General features: G+C 40.6%; 1 protein-coding gene across 7 annotated transcripts in view; it reads right to left on the bottom strand.

Annotated features, from left to right (window-relative positions):
- The window catches only part of SEMA5A (semaphorin 5A), a 612,665-nt gene that overhangs the window by 258,705 nt on the left and 333,672 nt on the right, over nt 1–20,288 (bottom strand). For all 7 annotated transcript variants that reach the window (XM_090039133.1, XM_090039134.1, XM_090039136.1 and 4 more), the window contains one exon: nt 4,905–4,967. In XM_090039133.1, coding sequence (XP_089895259.1) covers nt 4,905–4,967 — 63 coding nt within the window. The remainder of the gene's footprint in view (nt 1–4,904; nt 4,968–20,288) is intronic.

Below are 20,288 nucleotides of genomic sequence, written 5' to 3'. Positions count from 1 at the left end.
CTAAGTGTGCTTTTCTTACTTCAAAGCAGTGTCGTCTGTGAGCTGGCTAGCTGTTAAGGCTGGATGAATGTTTGAGGGATACATTGCATTAAGAATCATAATGTTTTTAGGGAAGAGCAAGGATTTAGAAATTGAAACCCCTAAAGTACTGTGCATAATTCAATGTAAACCAGAAGTCATTGTGGGGTCTTTCTTACGTTTTCAGATACTAACTAGTAACTGTTCTGCTTTCTTGTAATCTACTGCTATCACTAACTGCCTTCACATATAAGATGATGCATCTCAGATAGTTTTCTTGGTTTATAAAATATCAGCCTTCAGACTTTCCTTCCTTCTTCTTGTTACCATTACACACACACAAACATACATATTTTATATATATATATATATATATAGAGAGAGAGAGAGAGAGAGAGAGAAAGAGAGAGAGAGAGAGAGAGAGACAGTGAGAGAGCATGTGACCACATGTACAAAAACTGCCTTTTAATGGCTAGCAATCAATACTTTATTAGCCAGCATTTCCCAAATTAGATATGGGACCAGGACAAAGAAAAGGGGCAGAAAAGGCAAAACAGTCTCAGATTCATCTTCCCCAGTACTATAAGTATGTATTTGCTGCAAAAGATGACTCTTCAAAAGCCATTTATCTTCCCTCCTTCTTTTGTCTTAAAGCACTTAATGTAAAAGGAGCTTCTGGTGCTGTGTGACAAAACAAGGCGAGAGAGGAGAGGTGGAAAATAGAAAGGAAGGAAAACCAATTGAGACAAATGTGGGGAGAGGGGCAATGGCATTGTAGTGGGGTCACACTAGTTTGTGTGTGAGAGAGACTATGGCAGTTTGCAGGAGCAGAAGAGGCACTGTTACCAGCAGCCCAAACTCCCCAACACTTGACCTCACCTCTGTTCATCTATGGCCTTCAAAATAATGAAATCTTTGTCACTTCCAAAGAACGGTGAGGTATTGAGGTCCAAAGACCAGAAAGGCTAAGAATTGAGCTGTATGGGAAAAGAGGCAGCACTAACAAGTTTGAGAAACAGAAAATAAAAGACAAGAAGGAAAGTAAAAAAAAAAAAAAAAAAAATAGAAGAAGAAAGGCCAGAGACAAACAGGGAGAATAGACAGAAATAAGATATGAGAATTGGAACAGAGCTACAGCATGCGTGAATGTGGACATCTGTGGAACTGGCATGAGAAGACAACCTTCACAACAAGATAGGGATTCACCATTTTGAACTCAGGAAATAGAATGTTATAATACTAATTCAAAAGCAGATTTTATGTAATAACTTATCCAGAATAAAATATCTCTGCAGGCCTACAGAGAAACCCTAGCCCCACTGATGCTAATGGAATTCTTGACATTGGCTCCCCCAGGGACAGCATTTTATCCCCTGCATTTCCTTACAGTCATCTTCAGGGGGCAGTTTTCATAGTTCATGTGCATCCAAGTTGAGACCTGAGCTTCAGGCCTGGTTCTAGGTTACCGAAGACAAAGCTCAAAGCCTGGAGCATGAAAATGACTCAGTTTGGCACCGAGTTTCAAGGAGACAGAACCTTTTGAAGAAAACACTTTAAAAATGTTTAAAATTCCATCTCTCTTGTTAATCTGCATTTAGAGAGAGGTATATGTCTAACCAACAACCTACATGTATTTTTTCAGGTTTTTTATAAGAACACTGGGCTACTAGATAGAAATACGTTTTTTTATTTATTGGTTTTTAAAATGAGTATACATTGATCCTTTCCATAATGAAGGGAAAGCAGTTAATGCAGTTTAATGTTTTCCCAGAAAGAACCAAGATTCTCATCTTCAATTTGAGTCCATGTTAAACAAAATGTTTATAAAAGAAAGAGCTTACTTAACCTAAGAACGAATCCAAGCCATGAGTTTGAGTCATGTTCTGAAGGAAACAATAATTAGCAAATAACCTGAACTGATGTTGCATAACAGTGAATGTTGGTAACAAGTTTAGGCACAGAGTTTTAAACAGACAGCAAATATTCAGGAACAGATGTTGATTGAACCTAAAGAAATTGACTTCCTTGCATTCAGAGAATTTACAGTGGAGTATGTAGGAAATGGAACATAAGCAAGAAGGAGTTTGTATATCTGGGCTTATCACACAAAGCATATATTTCTACTTAACGAGATCATAATTTGTTTTCAGCAATAAGAGAAAACTGATTTATTAAAAAGAAGGAAATTAATGAAAGGGACATCAATTTTAACACTCTGTTTGGCATATTTGCCCCTTGTACCTTTTACTCCCCGCTGGAAGAAGCGTTTATGATAACTATGTTTAAAACCAATGAAGTTGATCATATAGTAACTGGGTTTGAAAGCAGTTTACTAAACACCCCCTAGGTTTCTCTGGGAAGCTCATATAAAACTGAACCCTCCTCCTATGATGTATTATGTTTAAGAAAATAAGTGCATGCCTAGTCTAGATAGTGAGCCAATTAAAGAAGGAGTAAAATTTACTCCTTTCTGATTGGTAATAAAGATTTTCTTGCCTGATACCGATAGCCAATTATTAACCAGCCATATAGGCCAATATATATCCAATAGCCAATTTACAAGAATTCAGCTGGGCAGCGGGGAGAGCAGTGCCCTGCAAGTAAGTCTGTGGAAGGGAAGGGGCAAGAGGGGCAGACCGAGGCTCCCATGGTGAAGGAGGAAGTGAGGTAAGGCTTGTCTGGGGACGTGGGAGAGTGGGGATGGGGAGCAGCTCTCCACCACTGCATGCACTCCGGGGGTGGCCTGGGGGGTGCCTGTCCCTCCCCCCCCTCCCGATTTGCGTATGGAGCTGCAGGCTGCCCACTGTGGGTTTAGGGTCAGGGACAGCACCAGCCTCTTCCTGGCGGGGTGGGGAAGGTGCTGGGCCAGGGCTGGGCTCAGAGCAGGTAGAAGCAGGGTGGGTAGACAGCAGCAGCGACAGCGGCGGCTCTGGGAGGGGTGGCTACAGGGGGGAATAAGGTAAATTTTGGGGTGGCTATAGCCCCCCAAGCCCCCTCCTAGTGCCACCCCTGCTCTGAGCACTCTGTTCTATTGCCTTTCCCTTGGGAGCCCCCCACTGCGGGGCAGGCAGGGGACATGCAACCAGCATGGGGCTATCGAGGGAAAGGCAGAAGAGTGGAGGGCCCTGAGCAGGACTGCCACTAGGGAGGGCTTGGAGGGGGCTATAGGTACCTCAAAATTCACCTTAGCTCCCCATAGCCACCCCTCCCAGTGCCACCACTACCTGCTGTCAGAGACAGTACTATCCTATACCAGAGTCATTTACTGAGTTGAAATGCATGTGTGAACAGTGACTGGAACCATAGCAATTTGAGCCACGGTGGAGCAACTGCAGGCTGGCAGCAGGCTTGGGGGATCAGCCACACAGCTCCACAGTTTCAGTGCTCTTGTGCCCCAGACAGCCCCTCCAATGCCACCTGGAGCCTGTGCCTGGAACCCCAAACCTGCTGCCAGTCCAGGTCTCCTCCACCCTGGCTCAAACTGTTGCAGTCCTGTGAGCACCTGCAGACACTATGCCCAGGAGCAGATGACTCCAATGCAAACTGTGCTGGAGTTTATTATGTAACCTTAATGGCACATGTAAATGCACCCACAGTGTCTCAAAAAGATCTTCATGGATGCGTGTGCTGTTTTCCAAGTTGAAAATGTCTAAGATGCTCCAAACCATAGACTTTACTGATTTGTATGAAACTCTACGGATCTTTATGCCCAAAGGCAGCCATGTTCCCAAACATCATCTTAGGTTTTAAAAACACTGTATATTTATGTATTAATCTGGTAATTCAACTACTTAGATAAAATGAGTCCAGTCCAACACTGAGACTAATATACAGAATTCTTGATTTGACCTTAATTTGATAGTTGTACAATTCTGTTCTCAATTTATACTTTACCAATTCCAACACTAGCTTAGCACTGGTGACAGGTATTCTTGAGTTTAGTTTTGCTTGTTTAGCCATTTTAATAAAGTTATCAAATCTAATACTGCATGATATTTCTTTCAGTTAGCAGCATGGATCCAGATCATATGATGACCTGAGTGGAGTGCATTTGGTCAGCCTCCTAGCTTAATCAATTTATTTTTTTTAGCATTTGCTTCTCCTATGAGACAGCATTTCTAAAATGCAATGCATTTACAGTGAACACAGAAGATTGCTGTACAAACACCTTCCCAACTGGTGGATGCTAACTACCTTGGGGGAGGTAAAAGGGCCAAAAAAAACACTACTTACCAAGGTGGGTTATGCCCAAATTAATTTGGTCAGTTCAGCTCACAAAAAATAATGTTCTGACATAGGAGGTCTATTTTGCCTCAGCTTTGTATTTAACTACTTCGTGTGCACTGAAAAAATATATTGTAATTAGTCAAATTACAATATATACAATATATGGAATCTGACTCTAGAGACCAAATCCTATTTTGACATCAATAGTAAATTTCAGATTGCCATCTTCATTTTAAGTTGATTTGGGGTCATGAGGCAACAGAACAGCACAGAAGTATAAAATGTTGTTAAAAAATATACCCTGCCTCCTGAGAGATGAGTGGATTTACACCAGTGTACTGAAAAATCAGATCAAAATCTAGTGCTGTGTTTCACAGACTGCAGGAGTAAGACAGTAAAGTGACAGAGGCTGAATAAGGTGAGTATTGTTACTCTAGTGCCCTTGATATTTCCAAGAAAGAAGGAGCTATCCTTGTCTCCTGTTATTGTTCATATTCTTTTGCCTCCACTGCAATAAATGTAATATTGCCTCCCTAAAGACTCACTTTAAAAAGGAATGGGAGATAACAAGAATTTATAGAGAAGAGGTTTGTACACTGAAATGTACTAGTCACTCAAATATAAGTTCTGATTAAGCTGTACAGCTGTCACCTTCTTACCTTTGATTTGCCCTTACTGTAGCAGGCTCTTTTAGTAGCTTCATCACATTGCCACTCTGCTGCCTGAAACGCAAACAGTTAAGGACACAGATAAGTCAAATGCACAAAACACAGAGACATCCAACCCACAGTACAGTCTTATATGACACACGTCTGGTGCATTAACTACAAATATAGAAGAACATTCATTCATAATATTCTCCTAATGGCTTCTTTTCTTGTTCCCCACGAGTGTAAATATTATCATTTTCCTTTTAATACAGAATACTCTTGAGTTTAAGGCAGGTCCATATTTTTCTGACTTCCAATATAAGAAAAAAAAAATCAAATAAAGTCATATTTACAAGGATACAGCGTCTGCATTGTATATATAAGCCCGCCCACCTTTCCTTCCTTCCTTGCACATACAGACCCAATCCATTTGTAGATGAAATATTTAATTGTAAAAATGTGCCTTCTTTTTCAAGGAATACAGTACTAGTGATTTCTCAGAAATTTCATGTTTGTGATCTCAGTTGAGACCTACTATTAGATACAGCAACAGTATAAAAAATAACAAATCACAAATGCCACTAATTAGAACCATGCTTGGCAGGTCTAACAAAGCTAAGAAACTGGAAAAGCACACAAGACAAAACACCCTCTCGGCTTGCCTCCATGGGTTAACAGCCTGCCTCATCACTGCATCGGGGTCAGTGTTATGGAGAGATATAGCCATGGTGTTGTGGAAAAGCATGTATGTCACTGCCCTTGCTTTGAGTATCAGCTGAAGAGTTCAGTCCTTGGGCTACCAACACAGCACTAATCACAAGCACTGAAACATCCATTTAGTCAGGTGGGGGGCACATGCAAAACAACAAACAGTAAAACTGTCTACAATAGAACTGAGGTGATTTATCCTTATTTCTGTGCTATCTCCTCATTTCAGCAGATTTATGTTAGAGCTGTTACACTATTTTACCAGGCTACAGGTTCTGTGCATGAACTAAGCTTTATGATTTTGTTATCTAATATTAGAACGCTATGACTTACAAAATCTACTATTGAAGGGAGCAGAATGGCTGTTTCAGAATGCACACATTGATACACATGTACTTTTTGCAAGTAGAGTATATGTTATAGTAGCCATACTTGTCACATGGAGAAAGTATTTAAGAGCACCATGGACTACAACTGCTTTCTACCAGACAGAACGGTGAGTTCTTAGCTAACTATTCAGCTCAACAGTTTAAACCAAAGTCTGCCCATTTTCATTTACCAATAAATAACCAAAGACAATTCATGCTGATTTAATGCAGCTTATGTTTTGTACCTGACCTTCCATGGAGATTGGATTAATACCAAGGAGGCTCTGTAATTAGTAAAAATAATAGGCTGAATGGCTATTTAAATGAAGGGAAGAAAAAACCTTCAGATTCTACTTCATAGTATTCTTTGATTTGCCTTTTCAACTAACCCAAGAATGCGGTTTTTCATTTCAAGAAAAATAACCTTATAATCAACATCCCTTCCCTCCCTGCTCCATCCTTCCCATTTAAAACATTTCTATTGCAGATGAATTTGTACAGCAGTGGGGGGAATTCATTGAAAACTTCTGAAACAGGCTGGAAGAATCCATCAGCGAATGACCCTAACGTTTGTAACAAATTGTATTCTAACAGCATGAAAAAAACCTCATACTGAGTTATATAAAAAGGGAACAATGGCTTAACTCTTTTCATTCTGTTGTACGAAAACTAATTTTACCCCACTAATGGTAAGGACATTACAAAGGACTGTTCTTGGCAGACCAATAGAGTTTTCTAAAGAATAAGGATTGCTTCGGAACAAATACCAAATGCAAGTATCACTACGATACAATAAGCCTATACATTATACAGCATTGTGTGTCGGTATCTGATTTTAGAAATGTTATCCCTAAAGGGCACTGAAGGTTAAAAACTTTACCATGCTTCCAATGCATGGAAGTACAGAGGAGTTACTGGGAGGAGAGCAGTGCAGGAAGACTTCATGGGAGCATTTAGATGAGCGCACACATTCAGTTTGCAGTGCTGCAGACCTGTCTGTGGCATTGCAAACCACACGTGCCACACATGCAGGCATTCGCTGCACTGCTAACTGCAGCATAAAAAAAAAAGACATAAAAAAGCAGGGTGGTATACATGCCATGTGCCACCCAAAATCAGAACCTGGTTGGCCAGAGCCACGCTCCAGCTGTTGGCCAGGCTTTGCACACCCAGATTGCTGGTGCTGCAGCCCTGGGAGGCCCCCTGGACCACAGGTAAGGTTGCTGGGGTCAGTTCAGGTGCTGACCCCAGCCTCCCCCTACCTCATCCAGGGCATTTTTCCCCATGTTAACCCTATGTGCCAGGGCAGGCACTGGGACAAAAAGCCGTGGCACAAATTTGTGCTGCTGCTTTTTACTCCATGGCAGCTGCACCCCCCTGCTCGTGGGGACATGTCCCATAGGTTTCAGTTAAGGGGTTGAAGGAGAGCACTTGCCATTTGTGAAATGAGTAGGAAACATTAAACCAGGGACTCTTGGGAGTGATGGGGGGAGAGGGGAGGAATGGAGAGGGAAGAAGACAGAAAGCCAAGAGAAAGAGGAGGAGAAAATGGGAAGATTAACTATATGCTGATATAGATGGGCTTGCAGAGTGAATAAAGATATGGGAGAAAATATAGCGGAAATTAGAAAAGGATAAAATATTATTCAAGAAAGTCACATTCCACCATTAAAACAGCATGTTTCCAACTGTGTGAAAAGCCAATGACTATGGAGTTTTTTGGAGGAGGTAGCTGTGCCACTGACTTGGGTTAATATTGTTTAACACTTCATATAGTAGTTATAAACTTTAGGCTTCACAACACCTCTAATATAGCCATGCATAATTCATTAGACCACTGTACACACAAGACATAAGGCTCCGCACCAAATTTTCAAAAGCAGGTTTTTGTGAACGCACAACTTTAGAGATTCAAGGCCTGCTTTTGGTTCTCACACAATCAACCCATCCGAGCCACATTTTCCCTATCTCTAATGCAGAGGAAATAATATTTACTCTAGGTGAAAATATACTATACAAGATTTAAAATATCTTCTCCAATGCACGAAACTGTGCAAATCTTCCCATCTTAAAACCTGGAATTTCAAACTGAGAAAGATTATGTTGCTTGCCTGGAGCCTACTTCTTAGTCTAATGAACTGGACATTGGTTTTGAGAGTCCAAAAATCTGGATCTAAGGGTGACTTGCTGTATGACCCTAATAATGTCCTTCAAACTCTATTCCCAAATATGCAAATGTTGGTAGATTTACTTAACACCTTCATCAAACAGGTGAGGAGCATAATCAAACGATCCTTGGAAAGAGCTACAGAAATACAAAATATTATATTATCTTATCAATGGCAGAGATAGGAACAGAATGTAGGAATTAAGATCCTTAACCCCGTGATTAATTTTCTAGATTATAAAAATATGGGGGCAGGAAAACTTTGTCACTCAATTCAAACACATTCATATAGATGTGGCCATTGTGACCATTCACACATTAATACAACTTCTATTTCATTCTCAACAGACTTCCTTTAAAATCTCTACTGTACAGTCTAATGACGAAAGCACCAAAATTAGCACATTATTTATGCTTGCAGATGTGAAAAAGAAAAAAAAGCACGCTTTAGTTTAAATTTGGCATACGGCTGCGCCAAGCCCAACACGTGCCCAGAAGAGGCAGCACCTGAGTTTGACCCGGCTCTACAGCAGCTGTATAAATCAGGCACAGTAGTAGGACTCTTTGCCATTTTTATCTAATAGGTGATTGGATCAGCTATTAGATAAAAGTGCCAAAAAGCCCTGCTGAAGTGCCTGATCTATTCAGACGCTGCAGAGCCACATCACCCTAATGTGCTGCTTCTTCTGGTAAGGCACAGTTTGTTTGGTTTGTTCCACATCTTCTAGGAGCCATTATTAGTTAAAACCTAAAATGAGTAACATTTTCATGACAAAGACCTCAGAGTCAAAACACCAAAATCTGCTCATGGATTTTCTTCAGTTTTCATCAAGAATATGCAATGAAATTGAATGCAAGCAAGTTGGAAATCCAGTTTATCATATTGCAAGTACCTCTTTCTCTGTTCTTTGTACAGATAAATTGAAATATGGATACTAATTCCTAAGATATAATCTCATGTTGCCAGATACAGTAGCCAAGGATGTACAGGGGAAGCTAGATCAAACCAACTTTCATAAGTAAATGTTATATTTAAATATAAAGCCAATTAAGTTGATAAAGCTCTGAGTAACATGCTGTAAACTTTTAACGTAAGCTTTACCTAAGATGCAATCCTGTTAGGGAAAGAAGAATGTGTATTCACTCCGATTCCTTTTACATTAGTGATGAAATTAAGAAAGCATGGATAACATTTAAAACTAAGTATACTTATGTTACTCTAGGTAAATGATTCTAAGTTAGGGTATCATGGCACCCTGCACTGCCATGAGATCCTTTTTAAGACTGTTGTGGGGTGCTGTGCAATATAAATACTCTTAGGTATGCAAACACTTATACAATTCACAAAATAAATCCAAAGATTTCAAATAGGAATCCATGGTGTTGAAAATACTCTAACCTGTTGTGGTCTTCCTAAGTTCTTTGCAACAAGATTTACTCTAACATTTTTCCATAGCCAAAAAGCAACATAAAGTGAAGAGCTAGTATTTTCTGAGGGATGCCTTAATTTTAAAAAGGTGGAAAACCACCTATGCTGGAAGAGGCTGTCATAAAAGGGGTCACAATCAGATAATGTGTTACAAGGACACTTGAGCATTAAAATATAACCATTTTAATCACTAATACACAGGCACAGCCCAGCCACACATGTAGAATACTTGCATTTATTGTTAAAGTAAGGGCAGCAGATATGCTAGATTTATTCAGCTCTTCTGAACCGCTGGAGTACACTGGTTCTTTAAGTGACTTTGTGCTAATCCAGGGTGGAATGTCAAAACAAGTTAAAGAGCATCAAAGGAGTAGAGAGGCTTTGCATAACATTGTAAGTGAACTTTAAACTCAACATTTCAGCAGTCACTGGAGTGCTAAAGAGAAACTTGACTATAGCACACATGCCATATGAACCTGGTCAGGGACAGACTTGTGGAAAGAAATTTGCAAAGGTACGTTATTGACTTATGCTAAGCCAATGCTCAATGCATTGCCCAATTATTTTTAGTTTTCCTTTTCTTTTCTTTTCTGCATTTCCCCCACTGGTAGACATTTTGAGAATTCTATTTCTGTCCCAGAAGATAACTTTTATTTTGTGAGAATGCTACGATTTTTAACAGACCAAATTCCAACTTTTAATTAGCTCTTCTAGAAACATACAAAGGGTAGGATAAGGGGAAAAAAATAGTCTTCCAGGAAAAAACAGTTTAAACTTCATTTAAAAACCAAGCAAGAGAAAAGCATGTTACATATTAAACCAAATCAAATATTAAAAAAAAAAGTCCTCCAACACAACCACACTGTAATTTTATCTTCAGACAGAGCTGATGGATGACATGACATCAAGTATTAGGATGTCTAATTGACACAAATTAATGCGTGTTATTTTAGAAAGGCAAAGTTTGATGTATGCAAAACCGCTCCTGTAATCTATTGTGAAACTATTAGTTCCTTAGTAGCTCTTAAATACTTCAGCAGAATCTGTACTGGTTGGGCAAAGAATTGGGCACGGAGCTATGCATGACAATTATCTATTTAGTCCACTACTGAGATTCTCAGGATATGTCTTTTCTTTCTTATATGTTATAGTAAACTATACGTATTGCTAGCACTGGAGTGATGCTGTGGCTGTACTGGTCCAGAAAAATATGCAATAAGCAAGGAGTTTTGTGGGTGTTATCTTTTATCAGACCAAATGCATTAAGAACATGCACTGCATTTGAAAGCTTGTCTAAGTGTATCCCAACAATGTAGCCGGTCCAATGAAAGATATCACCACAAACCTACTCAGCCAGGGCTTCGCTTGCCTGCACTCACCCCAGCCCATGCTGGAGTGGCCCTCAGAGCAGCCGACACCAGCTGCCTGCACCAGGGCACAGCTCAGCCTAGGAGCAGAGGTGAGTGGGGACAGGCGGAACCCAGGTGTGGGGGGACAGGGAGGGCACAGTGCAACCCAACACCTGCAGGCAGCTGGCGCCAGTCACTCCCAGGGCCACTGCAGTTGGGGCTGGGGTGAGTGCAGCTTTGTTCCCTCTGCTTTGCTGCCTTGTGCAACCCCAGGACTGGCACCCCTCCCCCTGCCCCTTCCCTAGTCCCAGCCTCACTCCCTCCCTTGCTGCCATGGGATTCTATTCCTATTTGTTACATTGTAAAGTCAGTTCACTTTATGCAAATTTGATTTATGTGCCACTCTCTGAGAACACGTGTACTGCATAAATCAAGGGAAACCTGTACAACAATAAAATTAACTGAGCCAAATTGATAGATTCATAGATTGTAAGGCCAGAGGGGACCTTGGAAGATCATTGTGTCCATTGACTGTCTAGTATCCTCTTGAAGATTTCCAAGGTAGGTGATTGCACCACCTCTGGAGGGAGCTTATTCCATAATCTGGACACCCTTACTGTGAAGAAGTTTTTCCTAATGTTGCACCTGAATCAGGTTTTCAAGGAGTTTAGGGTCATTACTCCTAGTCCTCCCCTCGGGTGCTCTGGTAAACAGTTGCTCGCTGAGCTCTTGATGTACTCCACTAGTGTAACGGTAAGATGCTACTAGGTCCCTCCTCATCCTTCTTTTCCTCAGGCTAAAGAGTCCCAGATCCCTCAGGCTTTCCTCATATGGCTTGCCTTTAAGACTCTGATCATACGGGTGGCTCTTTTTTGGACTCTCTCAAGCTTGTCCACATCCTTGTTAAAGTGTGGTGCCCAGAACTGGTTGCAGAACTCCAGCTGTGGTCTCACTAGTGCCAATTAGAACAGAAGAATCACTCCCTTGGTTTTGCTGGAGATGTATGGCAGAGTATTATTTGCCCTACTGACTACAGCATTGCACTGCTGGCTCATATCCATACTGTGGTCTATTATTACTCCCAGGTCCCTTTCATTCGCAGTGCTAGTCATTTTGGTGCTGGCAAGCCTGTAGGTGTGTTGGGGGTTGCTCATCCTGAGGTGGAGCACTTTACATTTCTTGACATCGGAATCTGATGAAGTTCAATCTGCCCAATTTGCTAGCCTGTCTAGTCCGCCTGTATCTGTCGCCTATCTTCAAGCATGACCATGCTCCCCCATAACTTGGTGTCATCCACAAACTTGGCCAGTGAGCTTTTTACCTCAATACCCAAATAGTTAATAAAGATGTTGAAAAGTACTGGGCCAAGCACTGACCCCTGCAGCACACCACTGCCCACATCTAGCCAGGATGACACAGATCTGTTCACTATGACTCTCTGGGTCCTATCCTGCAGCCAGTTTCTCACCTACCTGATTGTCTTGGAATTAAGCCCACAATCCTCCAATTTTCTTGTACGTACATTGCGGGATACTAGATCAAAGGCCTTTTGGAAGTCAAGGTATACAATGTCACCCTGCTCTCTCATGTCCAGGTGGTGAGTTACCTGGTCACAGAAGGAGATGAGGTTCATAAGGCAAGACCTTTTGAAGCACGGGGATACTGAATATACATGATGCTAAGCTAACAAGCATGATAAGTAGCACAATCCAGTAGACTCAAAGGAAAAACCACTGTGTTTTGTACAAGTATTCTCATACATAACTCAGTGCGTTTTAAAAACATTCCTTCCTTACTGTTTGTGCAGCACTTTGAAAGCTTAGAAAGAAAGTGACATGGAATTTTGAAGCAGGACATAATTCCAGTAAAGGAACAAATTCCAACTAAAACTAAATAGCAGAAAAAAAATCTTTAGTGACAAAAAATATATATATTTCAACAGCTTGTTAGCATAAAAATTAACTAGTAATAGTAAGTATATACTTTGCAGCAATAAAGTGTACCACAATACACTTGGATAATGGTTGAATGGCAATAGACACTTGTTCAAAAGTTAAACAATGGTATCTTTAGTGAGCAAACTAAATATATGCAGTTGGGCTGGCTCCAGGGGAAACCAAGAGGCATGCCAAACGCCACTGGATTTGTTCAGATACCTTTGCAGAAAGCAAAAAGAAAAAAACACATGCACAGTGTTAAGAATGCATAAGAGTACTTCTCATTTATTGGATAAACAATAGTCAAGAAGGACAACAGTTCTTGCCTTCTTCAAATCCAAAGGCAGCAGAACATGAAGTCCTGCCACAAATTTTCCAGAGAAGTTATAAACTGATTAAGGGGGAAACACAAACCTTTTCATTTTGATATAGCCCCCATTATGAGATCCTAATCAATCAGCGAATGTCAGCCAGGTTCAGAATACAAGAAGAGCCAAGGAAGGACTGGTTAATTAGCATTTCTGTTATTAGATGTGCATCCAAGAGAATGAAAACACATTCCTCTTCTAGTGCTATCAATGGGAGCTACACTTATAAGAATCGAACATAACTGAGTCCTCAACAATATTTGTAGTATTGTGGCTAGACAGACGTACAGACATTTGTAATGTGTATATTAATACACACATATATATTACATACACACTTCTTTGACGTGTAAAAACAAAATGTACTATTGCATGTCACAGTGAAAGAAGTTAATTAGCCAGGAACCAGAAAAATGAACAGAACTATATTCCAGACAGATGGTCCAGAACTCTTTAGGCAGATGGCTCTGCTAATTGGATACTGGCAAAAAAATAACATTAAAAAGGTGGTTTAATTACATGGTGCCAAAAATTAACAACTACATGATTTTTCTCTTTTCTTTTTTTTATTATTTTTGCTTTCACATCTTATGTCATGTATTTAAACAATACTCTGGGGATTTTTAGGTATAATGGCAATGAGCATGATAACTAAATGACAATGAAGACACTCTAATAATACCTGCTACTGCTCACTTAAGTATAGAAATGGAAAGCCTTGGACAAAAGTTGTGATCTGGTGGACTATACTGGCTTTCAGCCCATACAATTAACTTTCAATAAACACATATGCTGGTGTCCAAGAGCTAGTTCTAAGGAGATTATAAAGGTGGGTATCAGAATAATCCAGGCAGGGAAAGAGTGAAGGTTCATAAAAGCAGATGCAGCATTCAGCAGACTATTATTGTTGGGTCTTATTGTTCACATGAATTTTAGTAGGTGCTTTGGTGTTGTGTCTTCACTCCCCTATGAGTTAGGTAAAACCAGTGTAGAAAGTTTCACAGATTCTCTTTCACCAAGAAGAAACATTTTCCTTATTTGTCTCCTCACAGCCACTTTGTCAGAGCTGTGCAATACCTTGCCAACACACTTTAATAACTAGCCAAAGCTCAGAGAGCAATTATTCTTTGCAGAAAACCTAAAAGAAAATGCATGAAAAGTGGTTTTTATATGAGACAGGCTTCTTTCATTCAGGAATGGAAAGGGTTCCCTTTCAGCCGACTCAGCAAAGCTGATTTCTATGGATCAAAAGGACTACAGTTTACATCTCACCTATGCTAGAATCTAATACAAGGAGTCCAACTACCATGAAAAACTTTGATAATTTCCTAGACTATATGGGTACAACACTCCAACCCTACTAACTTGCTTATGTCGAGGGGTGGTGAGCCCCTACACCACAAGCCAGATCTGGCCCATGGAGCTGTGCCCCATGGGTCTGCGCATATGATGACAAGAGACCAGTGGCACCAAATTTCTGGACCATGAAGAGCCCCAGGCCCTGCATATTGGATCAGGCACCCGATCCTATTGCACAGGGCCAGGTAGGGGCGGGTGCCCAATCCCGGTATGTAGAGGGCTGGGACGGGGTGGTCCCGGGCTTCAAGACTTAATCTTGACATGCAGGAGAGTATTGGGGAAGCAGTGGCAGGCTCCCAGGACCCCAACCTATTGAAGTGGAAGGGGCACTGCAAGGCCCCAGGGGACCAATCCCAGTGTAGTGAGTCAGGAGGGTGAGATGCCAGGTCCCTGGAGGCCAATCACTGTGGGAGGGGGCAGCACAGGGCCCCAGGGGACCAAGCCTTGCATGCAAGATGAATGGGGAAGTACCAGGCCCCAGTACCCAATCCCAGCACTCAGTACAGGGAGTGGGTGGTGTCAGATCCCAGAGTCAGATACTTGCACGTGGGGCTTGATGTGACCTGTGTACTGACCCTGCCCCATTCGTCTGGACCATGGGGTCAAGAGGTAGAGCACCATCAACTTAGTCCATTCTAGCAGCCTGTGACTAGTTGTCAGACATTGCAGACCAGTTAGGGATAGAAGTTACACATAAACCAATTTAAGTCTTCAGAAACTGGTTAAAACCTGTAACTTGGGTGGGCAAAATGTGGCCCACAGGCCAGATGTGGCCCACCAGGCCACTCTATCTGGCCCATGGGGCCCCTAAAAATTTAGAAAATTAATATTAATCTGCCCTGGGATGCCTATCATGCGGCCCTTGATGGCTTGCCAAAACTCAGTAAGCGGCCCTCTGCCCAAAATAATTGCCAGCCCCTGCTGTAACAGAACAGAAGCTCAGTGATGAGCAATCCTGCAGAGTCCTGCTAATGTGACCGTGGACTGTAAATCCCAGAGATCTCAGGGGCAGCAGGAAGAGGAAGTGAACACACAGCTAAGCTGTGTTTAATGCTCATTTCAAAGAAAGAACTATTCTTGTTCAAGCATTTATGAATTCAATGCCACTACCTTTTTCCCTACCCATCCCCTACTCAGCCTGGCAGGTGCCACCCACCCCCACCTAGGCAGAGCATAGAACAAGGCCTGGCCACACTCCCTCTGCTCAAGCAGGGAGTGGAGAGAGTCTTGGAGGGCTTCTCTCTTCCCTTCCATTTGGCAGTGGCTGGCAGATGTGTTCTAATGCCCCCCAGCTTCTGGATGAGCCATTGCAGGCATGTGGCTGCATTACCCAAAATCAAAAGTGAATGTCTGTTCACTTGCTTCTCAATTTAATCTCTGCATCTTAGATTCACCTGCACAGACTGAATCGATCCACCCTTAGGCTTTTTGACTGTCTGTACCTAAACTATGAGAACACTCATTTAAAAAATCTGGAGAAAATCTTCACACTAAGCCTGGGTAAATAAAGAATCTAAATTCCATGCACATGATTATATTTATTATGCAAACAATTAATTCAACTTTGGAAACTACTCAGAAGCCATTTGCTGCCAAGGTTAAGATCATCATCTAGCACTATATTAGAAGATATAATATCCAATATCAATATCCAGTATCAGGCATGACTTCAAAAAACACTCAATACTGGATAGCTTATTGACTTATTGAGCATCCTTTTGAAAACTCCACTCAGAGGCCCCAGTTTCATATGGAATGTCACTGCATGAAGAATAAAGATGACCAAAATGCCACTCAGAAATGTTATTATTACAAAATATCCAGTATATGTTTATTAAAATTAAGATGCAAATCTAAAACTGAGTACCCTTAAAACTGGGTGCATTTGGATCTAGGACTTTGATTCTGCCCAAGTAGAACTATTGGCAAGATTCAAGTAAGATTCCTGATTTAGAAACATTCAGATGTGATTCTCCAAGTTATGGGTATTTAGATGTGGTATTTTAGTTTAAGACTCTTTCTAGTTCTTTAACTATGTATTTCTGGCATTTAAAAAGGCAAGTCTGTATTGAAATGGATCTGTAACAAAATGTTCTTTTCCAAACTCCTCAGCAACTCATGAGGTGAGAGTGGAGTATTTCATGATACAATTCATTTTAGAATGTATATTCTGAAAATGTCTAAGAGATACCAAATTCAGCACAGAAATTATTGTTCAAGTTGCAGATGTCTAAGACTGATAGCTGTAACAGTAGAGTGATTTAAATGATTCAGGCTAGCTGGCATCTTGATCAATTTTGGCAGGTTCCAAGGTTTATTGAAAGGTATTTTGTATTAACTTTTCTCTCACTGCTACAAGTTTTTGTATAGTGTTGACAAATGAATATCATCACCCCACCCCTCTCTCTCTGAAGAATATGAAACATCATAGAATCATAGAAATTAAGGGCTGGATTAAAATTAAAGTACAGTGATTATGAGGGGAAAGAAAAGAGAACACAACTGAGTGGTATCAGCACATAAATGATATTGTAAGATGTGAGAAGAACTACTGTCAACACAAGGGCAAAGAGAAGGCAAAAAGGATAGGAGACAGAAAAGTGCTTGGGGACAACTTATCAAAAAAGATGAGAGAAAGATGCTTATTATAACAGGATATCTTGAAGATACTGATTTTGTAATTTGGAAAAAAAATCACTGGTGTGCAGATGTAATTTGTGCTATACCTGCTATGTGGATAAATTATGGAGATATAAAAGGAACCATAGGGAGGAAAAGAAAGGGTGAGGAAGACAGATACATAGAAGGTTAAGGAGGGCTGAGTTAGGATTAACATCCCTTGTCAATATGAGAAGAGCTCCAGCAGGAACATCACATGCTGCCATGGCAATGAAAAGGGAAAATAAAAGGGAACAGAGAGGCCAATAATGCAACTCAAAATACCAAATTACAGCTTTCTGGGGGATATGTGGTATTATGGAGATGCTGCTATGAAGATAATGCAAATTAATTTTCATTTAGTATGATACAAGAGGGTTGAATAGTTCACAATAATGGCAAAAGGGTCAGGAGCCTTTTACTTTTAGGTTAACCTGTGCAGTATTGCAATGATACTTGTGGTGTACTACAAAGTCTTTATTATTTGCAGGAACTTATATATAGAACTATTTATAGTAAGATATAACTGTTTTTACTGCCCTTGCACAGGTCTGACCTGTTTCCATTTTGCCACCCAGAAGTTCATGTTGACCACATTTCAACTGTCCCTTGGGATGTCACACCTTCTGGACACACTGTGTGACCAGGAGAATGTATTTGATGTCACTACCTAAATCAGCTTTGATCATGTTAATTATTACTGCAGGTCAGTGCCATCTGGTAGTATCTTCAGCTTATGTAAAATGAATTATCAAATTCTGAGAGAAAAGCATCTACATCACCGCTATCAATACTTGGCAGTTTTAGTGGGGGCAATATGGAGTGACTGCATAGGAAATATGACATCCTTTTACTTCTAATGTGTTTCCTCCTAGTCTAGGTTAAAATGTATTGACTAGGGATTCCAGGAAAGCAAACTGTGAGTCTTGCAATGGTTCTCTGGTTTGAAAGATTTCAATACCTTAGATTTTCAGTCTAACTTTTTTCATGGACCATTACATTAAATAACAATAGTTTTCATATGTACATGTCTGAAGACTTACAGAAACTGTGGCAACTTAAGAGTGATGATTTTTCCTTTTGCAGAAGCCTCATAACAGCCAGAGACACAGATCCATAAAAATGCCACCATTACACAGAATAAGTTACATTCTCTTAAAATACCCAAGTGTCTTAGAAGACTAAGCATCACTTTCCAGAAGTGACTATGACAGATCTTTAGAAGTATTTCAAGTATTTGGACATGGATATGCACTCAGTGGAAATAATCAGTTTGTAAGAGAGAAGGGGTTGTGAAATGTCCTAGTGCATACACCCACAAGCAAGACCAATATTTTGAGCTTTATGATAATTATAACTAGAAAATACTAAATATCAATGGAACATCAAACAGTCTATCACTACCATGAGCAAGCAAGAATCAAACACCATGTAAAAACAAACTGCTCATACTAACCTAACATCTGATTCTGTGTGCTTCACTACAGCCATAGACATTTCAACTCTGACACAATCCCAGATTGGATTCTACCTGATTCCATATACCTTTCTATCAGTTATGAATTTCCAGAGGTGTCAAATATTTACCCATTCACATTAACCATGTACAGTATGTTTTTAGACATATTGGAAGGAGGACTGCTTTTGTTTGCTTGGTTTCGTCTTACATATATTGTTGGGCTGCCAAATCTAGAAACCTTTTAAGACTTCCCTTTGTCCAGCACAGGAAGTAAAAACTTTCCATTGTTACCCAAGTATGCACCTCAAGCTTATTCTCCAGTAAAGTAACATTTTAGCAGTGAAATAATAAGGCAGTCTCCATATCCATTCCAACTTTGGTATTCTGCTAAGAATGCTAAACGGGTGCCAATTAGTGTGATGGTAGTGATAATTTTTGTGATATGGCCACTTTTACACCGGTAGTTGTAGGGACAGTGACAGCTAACTTCAAAATGCCCACCAAAGAATTTCACTGGCATTTTCTTTGAGATTTACTTAGCATTTGGATTCTTTGGCAAAATCAGATATTAAGGGTGAAACTCCTCTCCCTCCCCACCCCCCAAAACCTAACAAGTTTCATATTGGTCTACTTTGTGTCTCACTGCCAATCTCTGCGTGATCTAAGCTACCATTAACGGAACTACAGCAAAAGCTTTGCTATCTGGCACCCATGAGGAATGAGGGGTGCTGAATAACAAAATATGTCAGTTAATTGAGAGGCCTGAACAGGCAGATGCCTGTTCAGACCACTGCTTCTCCCACAGCATCTGGGGTGTTGCCACCCCTCCCACTACATCACTGACCCTCCTGCAGGCCCCGCGGGACAGGGAGACGGGCCCCACACAGCCTGCTATGCCCTGGGCCGTGGCAGGCTGCTTTGCCCCGGGCCATGGGGGCTTGGCGAAACTGGAACTGCCATGGTGGGCACTTCCAGTTTCACTTTTACTTTACAAGCCGGCATGCCAGTTCATAGAGCATGTCGGCTTGTAAGGTGCCGGTTAAGGCACCTTTTACTGTATTAATTCATAACTGCATGAAATATTGCAATAACTAATTTAACCATTTTTGCAAGAGGCAAGTTATTTTATGGGTGATATCTTTTACTGGAACTGCATGGTTGGGATATCCTTAGACAAGCTTTTGAATGCAATATATTCTTCAGATCACAAATATAACATGTACATATAATTTTTTTCTTTTTTCTAAATTGTAGGGCCTTAGTTAAAGAATAGGGCTCAGGTGGCCATCGTGGCTAGAGACAGACTTTTCACCTTACCTTGTTCTGAATTTTTTTTGCTTATGAACAGATTATAGAATCCTCAAATTCTAAACCTACAATTAATTTTTAGTAGACAAACAATTAAAAAATTCATCCTAAACTGGTTAGCCATTCAGTGTCATTTTTGTTGGCTTCCTGGAAAAACTGTGTAACCAACCACCAATGACTGTAATTAGTAGCTATTTAAATAAAAATGTACATTCTGCTCTCACAGTTAACTTGATATTTATACTAAGGCATGATTACAAGAAGTTATAAAAGTAGCATGCAT

This window comes from Crocodylus siamensis, chromosome 3 (assembly GCF_052110815.1).
Source record: "Crocodylus siamensis isolate JL-2025a chromosome 3, ASM5211081v1, whole genome shotgun sequence".
NCBI classification, from domain to species: Eukaryota; Metazoa; Chordata; order Crocodylia; family Crocodylidae; genus Crocodylus; species Crocodylus siamensis.
The sequence above is the reverse complement of the archived record's forward strand: the minus strand, read 5'-3'. Positions and strand labels throughout refer to the sequence as shown.